General features: G+C 37.1%; 1 protein-coding gene across 6 annotated transcripts in view; it reads left to right on the top strand.

Annotated features, from left to right (window-relative positions):
* Window positions 1-15,336, top strand: part of CTNND2 (catenin delta 2) — a 933,747-nt gene that overhangs the window by 502,581 nt on the left and 415,830 nt on the right. For all 6 annotated transcript variants that reach the window (XM_026455692.1, XM_023218279.1, XM_023218276.2 and 3 more), the window contains 2 exons: window positions 5,121-5,155; window positions 5,539-5,655. In XM_026455692.1, coding sequence (XP_026311477.1) covers window positions 5,121-5,155; window positions 5,539-5,655 — 152 coding nt within the window. The remainder of the gene's footprint in view (window positions 1-5,120; window positions 5,156-5,538; window positions 5,656-15,336) is intronic.

Raw genomic sequence — 15,336 nt, 5'->3', positions numbered from 1 at the left:
AACTGACTGAGGAACCTCCAGCAACTTCCCTGGGCATCTTTTTACCTTGGTTTTATTGTCTCTAAAATGGGAAAATATTACCTCTCTCAAAAGTTTTAATATGAGGATTAACTATCAATCAGTTAGACTGTTGTCTGCTACCAAATGAGACCTATATAAATATTAGCTATTAGGATTTTTGCTTTTAATATATTGTTTCAAAATTTCTTTCCTAGCATCACTGATGTCTTTATGTATTTAAAGGCTAAGTGTTATTTATGGTTGTCTTTGTCTTAAATACATGTTTTTCTCACAGTCAGTAGGTTCTGGATCTTATATTTAGGTATATTCAAACACATATGGACTGATCAAAATTATATCTATAGTCTTTTTTACATTTATTTCTTCAGAGGTGATTTCTATTTCATAAAATAGCATTTCAACAGTAAAAGCAAATTTTATTTCCTGAAATTGAACATGCATTTAAGTTATAACACCTTCAAAAATGACTTTTCTATTATATTAAATTGAATTATATAATTGAGAGAAAATTTACCACAGGTAATTCCTAGACACCTGATATGAGAATGTCTGAGACCCAGTCATAATCCATGTTTATTGAATAAATAAATAGTTTGTTTGCTTTTTAGAAAGCATCCACCTTAGAGCAATTTTTAAAACAAGGAATCAAATACATAAAATGGGCAATTGCATACAATCTCCTAGCTAAGAGATTAAAGTGTGCACTTAAAGGAAATAAAATTCAAACCAGCTTCTCTTGGGACTTCCATTCTCTGTGATCAGTCATACTTTTAATGCATTTTAACTGTGCCAAAGAAATCAGGGAAACCATTGAAGTGATTAATGCTTTTTGTCTGCCCAAAAGGAAGTTGCCCGTGCTTTAGACAGTTTTATATTCACTTCCAATTATATTTTTTAAATTACAATAAAAAGAGTTTCTTCTTTTTTCTGTTGCATCATAAAATTGAAACACATTTGAAAGAGATGAACAGAAAAATAAATATCTAATAGCATGATGTGTAGTCCTAAACATAAAATCAACACCTCTACATAAAATCGGCACCACCTTATTTGTACTAGGGTTACCCTGGACATTTTCTTCCAACTCTGCACTGCAGAAATTGAAGAGCAAGAGCAAGAGCAAGAAATGCCTTTGGAATTCACCTTTTTGTATTGGTCAGTGTGACATTTATTCCTTGGGATCAAACAGCCCTCTAATTACAGAGTTTTAACACAACAATGGTTTATTTCTCACTGGTGCTCTGTGTTCTCTGTGGGTTGGCAGAGGTCTCCATTCCACATACTCAGGCATGCATCTCAACACAGGGCTTAAAAGAGAGAGAAAGCATGAAGACCTCATGCTTATTTGTCTGTGCTTGGGCATAAAGTGGCACTTGTCACTTCCTCTCATAGGCTTTTGTGACCCCATCCATGTGCAAGGGAACTAGGCAGAATGTATTCCTCAAAATGCCTGCAAGGAGAGGAGTGCTGGACTGAGCACTGGGAATTACTTCCATTGACACCCTCACTCATATCACTTAAAATGGGTGGCAGTCTAAGCATGTTTCCTTGAACAAATTTTTTAAAATTATGTTTTAATTTTTTAGAGGCAGGAGTCTTACTCTGTTGCCTAGGCTGCGGTGCATGAGGGACAGTGGTGCAATCTCAGCTCACCGCAGCCTCAAACTCCTGGACTCAAAGAATCTTCCCATGTTGACCTCCCAATTAGCTAGAAACAGAGGCACGTGCCAACATGCCTTGCTAATTTTTAAAAAGATTTTGTAGAGATGAGGTCTTGCTATGTTGCCCAGGCTAGTCTGGAACTCCTGGCCTCAAACCATCCCCCTGCTTCACCCTCCCAAATCACTGGGATTATAAACATGAGCCAGGGTTAGAGGCAAGAGTCACCATGCCTAGCCCCTCCATGACTTTTGATTTTGAAAGAATGGCTGTTACTAAAAAGGCAAAAAATAATAGATGCTGGAGAGGTTGAGGAGAAAAGTGAACACTTACACACTGTTGGTGGGAATGTAAATTAGTGTAACCATTGTAGAAAGCAGTATGATGATTCCTCAAAGAGCTAAAAGCAGAACTACCATTGAATGCAACAATCCCATTACAGAAGAATATTAATTATTCTACCATAAAGACACACATGCACACAAATGTTCATTGCAGCACTATTTACGATAGCAAAGACATGGAATCAACCTAAATACCCATCAATGATAGGTTGATTAAAGAAGACATGATACATATACACCATGGAATACTATGCAGCCATAAAAAAGAATGAGATCATGTCCTTTGCAGGAACATGGACGGAGCCATTATCCTTAGCAAACTAATGCAGAGAGAGAAAACCAAAGACTACATGTTCTCACTTACAGGTGGGAGCTAAATGATGAGAAATTATGAGCACAAAGAAGGAAACAACTGACACTGGGATCTGTTTGAGGGTGGAGGCGGGGAGGAGGTGGAGAAGCAGAAGAGATAACTATTGGGTTCTGGGCTTAATTCCTGGGTGATGAAATAATCTGTACAACAAACTCCCATGACATGAGTTTACCTGTGTAACAAACCTTCACATGTATCACGGAAATAAAGGTTTTTAAAAAAGAATTTGAGTTTAGGAGTTCACACATCAGTTTAAATCCCTGCTGGGATCCTTAGGAGCTGTTTGGCCAAGTTTTTCAACATTACTACATCTGTTATTCCCCATCTATAAAGAAGAGATTTGTGATTGTTGTGAATTAACTGGACCTTGGTTTATAGGAACCACTTAGTAAATAGCTGTACTGGTGAAGGAAGGTACTAGTATAGAGATAGTAGCAAATCCTGGAGGACATAACACGAGAACTTTTTTGTTGGTTCTGTTTCCTGGCACTGTCATAACAAATTACCACAACCGGGTGACTTAAAACAATAGAATTTGTTCTCTCATGGTTTTGGAAACCAAAAGTTCAAAATCAAGGTGTCAGCAGGGCTGGGTTTCCTGCAAAGACTCCAGGGGAGTTTCCTTCCCTACCTCTTTCAAGTTCTGATAACTTCAGGCATTCCTTGACTTGTGCCTGCATCACTCCAGTCTCTGCCCCCGTTTTCACGTGGCCTGCCCTTCTCCATTTTTGTCTCTCTTCTATCTCTTAAAAGCACATCTGTGATTGGATTTAGGGACCACCTAGATGATCCAGGATGACCTCATCTGAAGATTATTAACTTAATTACACCTGCAAAAACACTTTTCCCAAATATGTTACCATTCACAGGTCTTAGGGTTTTGATGAGGATATATCTTTTGAGAGAGGGGGGCCCTCCGTTCAACCCACTATCAATATGGAAGTGTTTTCTATCTGTATATTATGCCACCTTGAGAATTTGTCCAGCTTTAAAGTATAGAAGAATGAAGTTGTGGGGAGCCCTGAATTAATAATGGATGATTAATGAAAATAATATATAGTATTTTTCAAAGTTAGAAGTACGCAAGGATCATCACGGAAGCTTGTTATGCAATGCAGGCTCCCAGCCTAATCCGTAGACTTTTTCGTCTTGTAGGTCTATGGTAGGGCCACAAAATACATATACTTAAGAAGTGCGACAGGTGATTCTGACACAAGTAAGCATTCGGAATTACTCAGAACCCATATGCCTGAGTTCTAGTCTAGCTTCTGCAAATGACCAATGGGTCTGATCTTTAAACACTAGTATTTTGGTATTCACATTCTTGAAAAGTAACGATCCATAGACTTAGAGGATTAAAATAACTAGGATAACTACGTTTCTGATTTTTGAATTGGTGATTCTTGAATAATAAGATAGAACTACTTTATATTAAATTCCACTTACTAAGTGAACCTGTCCCATAATTTTTTCATACTTCTTAAAATCATTTTTAAAATGATTTTAGGATTACATTTCTATTTTAAGGGCTAAACTTTGTAGTCAGATGTTACTATTATATAATGCCACATCTTTTTGATGCAAGAAAGGGTTGCATTGGACTGAATTTGAAATATTATCATTTCATGTATCAATATTGTCTACAGCTCTCATCATAATGAAACCATTGTCCAGTTTCCTAGTATGGATTGACTCAGGGGCAAGATACCCTATGACAATCACATGACCCTTAAAGGACTACTCTTGTTTTCATTTACACCAGTCATGGCTTTTCTGAACATTGATTTATATCCAGAATTCCCTTTTTATCCGTAAATATATTCAGAACCCACCTCTAAGGTACAGACTAAAGGTCTACAATCCACATGCTCTTGTGAAACTAATGAACTATTCATAGAAGCTGCTTGAACAGAGTAAAATATCATGAAATAAGTGTACAAAATCATTCTCAGAACAATGTCTTTCAGGAATTAGCATGTAGATTTCTCACCAATTATTTACATATAAAAAGGGGGCATGTAGGAAGTGTTTGCATACACAGTGGAAGAGTTGCTCGTATTTAGAAACTATATATTTTGTATTTAATCCTTCAAAATTAATCTCTATTACCTATATAGAGCCACTCTATACAGTGTCTTTGGCATATGTATATGGACAAACCTTTCCGTCTGGGTCATTTTGTAAGATGTATTGTTGAGACTTTTGGAAATGTGTATTTAGTTGGTGGTAAAGTGTTATAGTTTTTAAATTAAACTCTTAATAATCAACTAAATGGAAATTTTAATATGATATGGCTAAATGGAGGCAAAGATTTATTTCTTCTGTCTCATAAGAAAAGAGATAGTTATTTCCATATTAGGCTACCTTACAAAGTCTACATGATCCTATTCTAAAATAGCTAAAATTGAGTAAAACTGCATGTATATAGAAGCTATTGTAAAGAATGAGTCTAACAGGTTGGGCTTTGTAAAAAATGAGCTCTTCTGATAATTACTGAACAATGTCCATTTAAAACATGCTAATACTTGTGAATCAAAAGGGATATACAGCAAATGGATTAAAATTAAAATTGTATAAAAGTGAAATCCCTTTTCACAGTAAGAAATGAAAGGAAATGCCACAGAGCCACTGTTACTTAACCCTAATGTGCCTTTGTGTCTTAGATCTTAGGGTTTTCTTCTTTTCTAATCAATGCATTATATCTCTGTATTCTTCTTTTACAGTTCAGCAGAAGAGCAGTTTCATTGGCAGTCACAAGGTAACGTCTATCTTATTGATGAACACTTACACTTCTACACATACCTCTACTGATGACTTTTCTTATGAACTTTAGAATGAGACTTAGAAAAGTAATAGGAAAACATCCCGATAATAAAAATTAGATGAAGTTGTTACGACGCTCACAATTTATTGGAAGTTAAGTCTTTCAATTCCGTAGTAATTATGACTCTTCAAGGGTACATGAAATTGCTGACCTTGGCTTTAATGCTGGTTGACCAAAAATTACAATGGAATAGCTAATGAAAACTTCATAGAGGTAATATATTTGACTAGGATATTTTCCATGATTAAATGATAACCTAAATCTTTAAGAATAATATACCATGTGTTTGTTCATCACTTTAAAATATTTTATTTCAGATGGTCAAAAAGATATCGAAGATGAGCTTACAACAGGTCTCGAGCTGGTGGACTCCTGTATTAGGTCACTACAGGAATCAGGAATACTTGACCCACAGGATTATTCTACAGGTGAAAGTAAGTCACCTGGCAGTTATGCTTGAAGACAGTTGAAATATAGGAGTATTATGTCATTATTTCTAATATCATTACTGTTACGAGCCATATCAAATGAGGATTGCAGGATATTTTTATGCTTATTTTATGCATTTCACTCCGTCTCGTCTATTCCCTTCCCACATTATCACACCTCAGTTCACATTAGAGTATAAACTCTTTTAAGTCAGTAGTTGGCATCTAGTTTTCACACTAATTACTGACATACTGGTGATTGTCACTCTTCTCTGATATCCTTTTCAATATCTACAGTACTGCATTTTATGAACTCATCGTATATTTTGTAGTCAACACAATGTCTGCCTTAAAATTAACTGTCAATGTTGGCCAGGCGCTGTGCCTCACGCCTGTAATCCCAGCACTTTGGGAAACCGAGGTGGGCAGATCACAAGGTCAAGAGTGGCCAATGTGGTGACATCCTGTCTCTACTAAAACTAAAACTACAAAAAACTAGCCAGGTGTGGTGGAGTGTGCCTGTAGTCCCAGCTACTCTAGAGGCCGAGGCAGGAGAATCACTTGAACCCAGGAGGCAGAGGTTGCACTGAGCCGAGATTGCGCCACCGCACTCCATCCTGGGCAATAGAAGGAGACTCCATCTAAAAAAAAAAAAAAATTACCTGTCAATGCTTTACTCATACAGATCACTGTTGGTAGAAATCATAAAAGGCAGCAATTATATGACAAAATAGGAAAAAAATTTGTGTACTCTTAGTATTATCTATTTAGTACTATGCTAAGGTACTATGCAATAAATTCTTACATTTCTGTATTTAACCATTTTGCATTGCTATGTTAATTCCATAGAATATTTAAAGATCACTTTCTCTCCACTTAATGACATATTTTTCAACCAGAATGGTTGCATCTTAGGAGTTGAAATGAACCTTCTTTAAATAAATCATAAAATTCTTTTTACTTATCTTAATAAAATTCCACAAAAGGCTAAAAATTTCATCATTAAAATAGGTGTTATCCTGGTAATACATCAAAAACCAGGGAAGCATTTTATTCCTTAATTTAAAAAATAAAATTTCCTCCAATACCCTCTAAGCTTTGTCATGCAAAAGGAAGACAAGGATAAGATGACAAACTGATCTTGAAAATCATTTAATTTACAGATTAGTTCATTTTCTCTATGATCTTTGTAATACCATTACTCTTAGGATAACATTGTTTTGCATACACAGATTTATTTATACCCGTATGCATCCTCTTAATACAATTCGTAAAGAGAGATTGGTTGGTATTATCCTTCTTCTCTGTATTTTGTATTGGAAAGTGTGTAATTGTTACCTCTTTTCACTCATTGTCGTAGGGACAGCTCTAGTTAGAACACATGTAATTAATATTTGAAACACACGCACTCATCTTATTAGCGAGTAAGGAAAGCAGCAACAGAATAGTTTGCCTTGTTGGGGAAGGGGGAGATGATAGTGGAAATCTCATTTTTTACATAATAATATCTTTGATTATGAGTTTAGAAGGAGTAACATTTAATAAATGGAAAGTACAGAAAATAAAGTAATGAATGAGTTAAATAAAAAGTAAACAAATTAAAATAGAAGGGATAATTTAGGTATATCAATCTAATGCTGCATGTAAGCATTCTAAGTTCTCCTCTGAAAAGAATTAAAGTTCAAATTTGCAGTAAACAAAGATAAAGTAGTTATGAGTTATTCATACCATTTAATGAAATAAGTGTTGAAATTAAAGGAATAGTCAAAGTATTACTGGCAAATATAACCAATGCCAAGAGTGGGATTGGAAGAGTAATGTGAGATAAATTGGAGTTTAGTACAGAATCACTTAGCAGGGCCAAAGATGGGAGTTATGTAGTGAGCTGTCTTAACTTATAAAGATGTGTTAAGCTCACACGCAAATCTAATGAACATGTGTGCACCACACAGCATAGTGTGTGAATATTAAAACAAATGTTACTAAAAATAAAAGAAATTAATGAAAAATATTATTGTGAACGTTTGAATGCATGTCTCATGAATCAGACAGAATGCTAGAAGGCAAAGCCACAAAATGTTGAAATAACAAATTAAGAAAACTATGGATTAAATAAATTTTAGAGGTTTTATTTATTGCATGATAGTATATGTTTGTTACATATGTCCAAGGAAAATGTATAAAAATTGACCAGCTACTGGAAGATAAAGGCAATTATAAAAGTTCAGAAGTATGGAGGGCCGTATTCTTGGGAAAAAATCGACCAACATTAAAAGTAAATAATAAAATTGTAAGCAAAATGAAATGATACTAAAACTAAGAAAAATACTTCTGGATATTTACTGAATCAAATGGAAAAATAAAGAAAATTGCATAGTATTTACCAAGCAAATAAAATAGGAACATTTTTTAGTGAAAACAGAAGTGTGGGGGAAAAAACACATTCAGAGGACATCTTAACTTCATCATTAAAAATAGAAAACAAAATAATGTTGTACTTATTTGGGGAAAACCTTAAAAGAGCTAAATAAATAGCCAGAAACTAGTAAGATGGACATGATAAAAGTAATGCAGAAGTTAAGTAATATAAAGTAAAATAGTCAAAGATCAATGTCAGAAGAGATAGAGGGGATAAATAGATGATTTTTTTCTGTAAGTCAAATAATAGTACGGAGCTCTCTTAGTTGAGAAACTCTGTTACACACAAGGAAAATGGAAAGAAAATGTTTTAGCTTTCACTTTAGTTGGCCTGCAATATGTATTCAAAAATTACCTACAAATGGTTTATAATAGGGAAATTAAATGCGCCAATATGGTCTTTCCAAATATATTTGGTAACCACTAAATATTTATTTTTCAGAAAGATTAGCCACTTTATATTGTCATGTACTGAATTATCTTATTGAAGACTCTTAGGATTTTAGCTGATAATTTCTTTTGAAAGCTCCTGTATCCTGCTTTGAAGAAAGGAAAAGAAACAAAACAAAAAAGAAGCAGGTGATAAAAGTGCCATTCAAAAGTTGTATGCCGAAGGATTCTGAACCATAGTCACATGAAGAATATTATTATTTTTAAGAACCATTTGCCCTTAACATCTTCAGAGTCACCTTGAAACTGAAGTAACTGAGTAAAATTTAGGAAAATCATTTTAACATATTGGGTAGATAACTATCATTTTGGGGATCAGTATTGCTAATTTTAAGTGTTCAGAGGATCATAGAATAAAAATCTACATTGCTCTATGTATATCTGTATTAGTTAGGTTCCAGATGAGATATAGATTCTATTCAAAAGAGTTTAACTGAACAGAATTTAATTCAGGGACTATTTATGAAGAGGTGGGCAAGATTAAGGGAACGAAGAGTGCATGTTGTGGTATTCAGTCAGTAGAAGCAGACGCCCTTACCACCCTTAGACCCTAAGGGAAATCGAGGAACTAGCCCAGGCAGTGTCTGTCTGGCAGCAAGGAGGGAATCAGTGACATAATCTCTTTTTCCTCCTGCCTCCGATCTCCTTCTCCTGCCTCCCATTGGCCAAACCCAACCAGAAGCCAAGCTGCAAGACATCCTTGTCTATGCGGAGGACTAGCAGAGAATGAGTGTACAGCACTTGGCAGCACAGCATCCTCCTCGATAGTGGAACGACCGTATACCATATTTATCTCTCCTATATAGAAACATAGCAAATAGATATGCAGTGGCACATTGACAGATTTCATCTAATTAGGAAAAGCCCATCAGATTCTGGCAGTCAGTGATTATTCAATCAATGGATTCATTAGCTATGAACCAGCTAATGCTAAATTGGACCTGGCACCCTGCCCTTGAGAACCAGTCTCTTGATCCTCACTCAAAAGGGACTAAAACAAGGCTAAATACTGTCTAAACTCAGTCTGGAAAAGTTCTAAAATGGAAAGCAGTCTCACCCCATAAGCACATAGTTCTTAATTTGTTTTATTTAAAGCTTTTGCTATTTGTCTTTCAAAGGTCTGATTAAAATAAAATCCGAATCATAGTATGCATCTTTTTGACCTCAAGACAAGCAGTAACTGCTCTGCTGTGCTGATTTTATTGGGTCATACAGTTACCAGTGTTTTCCAACACTTTGTGTATTTTCAACAGTGCTATCTGAAACACTTGGTAAACTGTGTGCCCAACCTTTGCCACCCTGCCTCTTTTTTGTGACTACTGGCTGTATAATTTCAATTTTAACAAGTGTCTCTGAGTCACTAGGAGCATTGCTTCAGAGATTGCTGTCGCTTCAGTGGAACAAAACAAAACAACAAAAAATAATTTACCAACAGAAGCTTGGGGCCATTAGCTTTCTACATAATGAATAATGTGACTTGAATTGCCTACGACCAAGTACTTTATTTAATCTATGCATCCTGTTAGATACAAACTCAGAAATAAGGGTGATTATATATTAGCTAGTAATTCACAAAAATGTTGTCAGTCAAAATAAGAAATAGAAAGGACAGCCTGGAAAAAAATAACTTGTATGTTTAACCACAGATTGTTAATTTGTTTAAGTGTTGTATTTTGCAACAGTAATTATTATTTCTGTAGCATATTAGTAAATTGAAGTTCTGTCATGTTTTAGAAAATTCCATTATTCAGTAGGAAGAAAATCTTCAGAGCTAATATATTCTGAGTGTTATGGTTAAAAGGTACATATTATTCTAAGTTTTCAAATCTGAATATATTTTTAAAACTCAAGAATCAATCATATATGTTACCATTCTAAGCAGGTGGAATTAAAATAGAGTAATCATATATAGTTTAACAGAGGTGACTATATTATTCAATGTTGACTTACAGTCTTATCATTTTATTTTAATTACTGTGAATATACTTAATTCACAAGAGATGTTTGAGAGATCAGATTATTTAAAGGCTATAAAACCTAATTCCCTATGTTCTCACGTAATAATAATAATAAAGGTGAGAAGCATCCCTGTGAAGCAAATGTTTCCATAATTCCTGTAAGCATGACACCAAAAGATGCAGAAGACGTCTTAGGAGAGTAAATTTTTCATGAAAATTATAATAATCCAAATGATAAAGCCATTAATCAAATTGGCTGAAAAAAAATGAAAGTCATTTTTTCATTTTTGAAAAATTTGAAAAATTTTCAAAAAATTTGACCATTTCATGGTCAGTGAAAAGGGGCTGTTTTCTTTGTTTTGCTTTCTGTTATAGTGGAAACCAGATCCTCCGATAGACCCAACAGGCTAGAAAACCTTCCTCATCCCAGAGGTGCCCAAGGACTGTTACCCGGCCTTAGAGACCCCACATCCTGAAAATGTGTCTATTTGAGTCAGTTGAGCTATCCTAATTGTTCATTCCCTGTGAAATCACTTTATCATATACTCTTTGGTCCAGGTTTATTTGTTTGCTTATTTATTTATTTTTGAGACGGAGTTTTGCTTTTGTTGCCCAGGCTGGAGTGCAATGGCGCAATCTCAGCTCACTGTAACTTCTGCCTCCTAGGTTCAAGCGATTCTCTTGCCTCAACCTCCCAAGTAGCTGGGATTACAGGCGTGCCCCACTATACCTGGCTAATTTTTGTACTTTTAGTAGAGATGGAGTTTCACCATGTTAGTCAGGCTGGTGTTGAGCTCCTGAACTCCAGTGATCTACATGCCTCGGCCTCCCAAAGTGCTGGGAGGTCCAAGTTTTTAAAATACAAACAAGACTGTTCTTTCCAGAGGTTTGTCATGGTGTCCAGGTCTAAAGTTGGCTGATGCTACCATTCCTTTTGAAATTCACTTACACTCACTTTCTCCCCTACCTTGGGTGTCTGAAAGTAATACGAGGTTAGCAGTGGCAAAAATGGAAGGTGAGGGCAAAAGCTGAGGGAAAACACATAGGTGGCCCACAGGAAATAATAAAATCCTTCAGGAAGCTATAACTATCCTCCTGCCTTCCAGAAAGTATTTCTATCTATTTCTCAGCTGGTGTTTAATTTCTTTTTCTTCTTCTTCTTTTTTTTTTTTTTTTTTTTGAGACGGAGTCTCGCTTTGTCGCCCAGGCTGGAGTGCAGTGGCACGATCTCAGCTCACTGCAAGCTCAGCTTCCCAGGTTCACACCATTCTCCTGCCTCAGCCTCCCGAGTAGCTGGGATGACAGGAGCCCGCCACCATGCCCGGCTAATTTATTTTTGTATTTTTAGTAGAGACGGGGTTTCACTGTGTTAGCCAGGATGGTCTCGATCTCCTGACCTCGTGATCCGCCTGCCTCGGCCTCCCAAAGTGTTGGGATTACAGGCTTGAGCCATCGCAGCCGGCCTTTTTTTTTTTTTGGACGGAGTCCTGCTCTGTTACCAGGCTGGAGTGCAGTAGCGCAGTCTCATCTCACTGCAACTTCTGTCTCCTGGGTTCGAGTGATTCTCCTGCCTCAGCCTCCCAAGTGGCTGGAATTACAGGCATGAGCCACCGTGCCCAGCCTAATTTCTTTTTGTTAGATTTCCTTCTACCATATAGATGTTTCGGAAGCATGTTATACCTTCTCTAATAAGGTCACCAGCTCAGAGGAAAACCTAAGAATTTAAGGAATAGGCAAAGGCATCAAGTAAGAAGAGCTCTTTAACCATATGCTTAATAAGAGAAAACGATGCAGATTTCTCATTAAAGACCCCATTCACACTTGAGTTATCAGGATCTTCTGGGATATCAAGCACAATGTGTGTAGAACCTGGTAGGAATTTCCTGGTCTTGAAATTGTCAAGGCATTGTAGATTCCCAGAACACAAATTTGAAGATTAGATGAAAGCTGCGGAAAGTGAGGACAGTTTCAGAGCTGCCATCTGTATGAGAAAAAGCAAAGAGGCTGCCAGCCCCAGTGAGAAAGCTTTAGAATAAGCAGTGGAAGGAGAGGACTCTCCCAGTAACACATTATGAAAATGTATTGAGGGATTCCCCCAAAAGTTAAAACATGTAAATACTGGCCAGGCATGGTGGCTCATGCCTGCAATCCCAGCACTTTGGGAGGCCAAGGTGGGCAGATCACTTGAGGTCAGTAGTTCGAGACCAGCCTGGCCAACATGGCGAAACCCTGTCTCTACAAAAAATTAGCCGGGCATGGTGAGGCATGCCTGTGATCCCAGCTACTTGGGAGGCTGAGGCAGGAGAATCGCTTGAACCTGGGAAGTGGAGGTTGCAGTGAGCCGAGATTGCCTCACTGCACTCCAGCTCGGGCAATATAGAGCCAGACTCTGTCTGGAAAAAGAAAAAGAAGAAGAAAGAGAAAAATGAATACTAATACTGATCAAACATTAAGGCACTTGAATAGTAACTGATGTACCCAACTCTTAATGTACTAGGTTTTTATTATATCACTGTAGGCACAGGTGGATGTTCCAGTTATTTATTTTGTTAAATGTATATATTAACCACTTATTAATGGCGGGAACAAAGGGCCTCTGTCTTTGTGGGATTTACATTCTAGTCAGAAAAGGCCAAAATCAACCTTTTCAATACTGAAGGGCCAGATCGATAATGGCTTTGCAGAAGGACAAAGCCAGGTCAACAGTAGAGTGGAGCACCTTTTCTCAAAGCATACTTGGGAATTCCAGGGTCTTCGTGGCCCCTGTTGGGGACTTTCATAGTCAAAAGATTTTCACAATAATACTAAGAGATACTTGCTTTCCCATGCTTTTTCTCACAAGAATGTTGTTGAAGATTTCCAGAGACTACGTGGCATGTAACAGTGTCATGTCCCTGACAGGTCTGGGAATGTGTGCTGCGTATTCTTCTGTTGGAAACATTTTGAGTGACTAGCATCATATGTAACCCAGATAAAATAAAGTTCTTTGGAGTCCTCTGTAATTTTGAGGGTTAAGAGACCAAGAGTTTTGAGAACCACTAGAATAAAGAATGATCGAAGGCCAGGAAATCCTCTACTGGGAGAAGACATTGAATCAGAGACCTGAAAGAAATCCACCAGCAAGGCATGCAGATCACGGGGGGAGATGTGTGATGTGTGGGAAATCAAAGACTGATTCTTTAAACTCCTATGTTCCCATTCACAAACTGTAGTGTTTTCTGAGTTTCACTTTTTCATTTTATTTTCTTCGAAACCGATTTGTGTTAATGTTTTATTTCTTTTCACAAGTATTGATAGAAATACGAATATATCAGATCCACTTTACAATTTATGAAGAAATACATAATGTTTTTATTCTCCATGTGCTACATTAATTTTTAATGGCAAATAATCTAAAGACAAAACTTTGTAAGGGATAGTAGGGAATTGGAGTGAGTGAGGAAAAGTACACTTCTGTGATGACAATATCATGTGCAATCTCACTCATGATAAAATTCTTTGGGTATACATTCCAAACTAAAGTTATATATTTGAGAGTTTTTTTTTTTTTTTTGAGATGGAGTCTCACTCTGTCACCCAGGCTGGAGTGCAGTGGCCAGATCTCAGCTCACTGCAAGCTCTGCCTCCCGGGTTTACGCCATTCTCCTGCCTCAGCCTCCAGAGTAGCTGGGACTACAGGCGCCCGCCACCTCGCCCGGCTAGTTTTTTGTACTTTTTTAGTAGAGACGGGGTTTCACCGTGTTAGCCAGGATGGTCTCGATCTCCTGACCTCGTGATCCGCCCGTCTCGGCCTCCCAAAGTGCTGGGATTACAGGCTTGAGCCACCGCGCCCGGCCTTGAGAGTTATTTTTTATGATAAATGTCAGTTTACTCATGTCTTCCATTTTACACCATTGTAAAGAAATCGAGTGACCTTGCAGCCATAAAAAACAATGATTTCATGTCCTTTGCAGGGACATGGATGAAACTGGAAACCATCATTCTCAGCAAACTAACACAGGAACAGAAAACCAAACACTGCGCATGTTCTCACTCATAAGTGGGAGTTGAACAATGAGATCACATGGACACAGGGAGGGGAACATCACACACTGGGGCCCGTTGGAGGCTGGGAGGGAAGGGGAGGGAGAACATCAGGACAAATACCTAATGCATGCAGGGCTTAAAACCTAGATGACGGGTTGATAGGTGCAGCAAACCACCATGGCACATGTATTCCTATGTAACAAACCTGCACATTCTGCACATGTATCCCAGAACTGAAAGTAAAATAAAATTTAAAAAAAAAGGAAAAGCAGGTGAGTGACTTACTGTCACCAATCCAATATGTATCCATCCACAGCAGTCAAACTTGGAAAAGCATACTAATTAAGCCAAGGACATTGGTTAAGTCTAAATCAGTTTAAAAACTGAATGGGTACTTCTAGATTCCTAGGATCATTAATGTTTTCATTTTCACATAAAGCATTACACATTGAAAGCAACTGTCCAGACGAAATAGATGTTCTGGAGACAGAGACATAGAACTGAAATTTAAAAACACACCTGCCCATAGAACAACTGCATCATCTCTGAAGGTTTCTTGCATAACAAGCCACTTGGGCTTTTTCTCTCAGTTGATTTTTGGAATGGTAGATGCACTGAACCACTGTTTTTAGGGGACCTTCTCAGAGAAACTCTTCCAAATGAGCTTTATAAGTTACTAATGAAGATCAGGAAAAAACTACCACTTTATCACCAGTAGATATTTCTTACTCTAAGTACATTTGTAAATGGGCAAGTTCAACCCATAAAGGTGAAACTCCTGCTACAAATGAAATCATTAGTAGTGAAATTTAAACAGAATATTTTTACTCTGCAG

Source organism: Piliocolobus tephrosceles, chromosome 4 (genome assembly GCF_002776525.5).
Source record: "Piliocolobus tephrosceles isolate RC106 chromosome 4, ASM277652v3, whole genome shotgun sequence".
Lineage (NCBI taxonomy): Eukaryota > Metazoa > Chordata > Mammalia > Primates > Cercopithecidae > Piliocolobus > Piliocolobus tephrosceles.
Note: the sequence above shows the minus strand (reverse complement) of the source record. Positions and strands in the feature narration are given on the sequence as shown.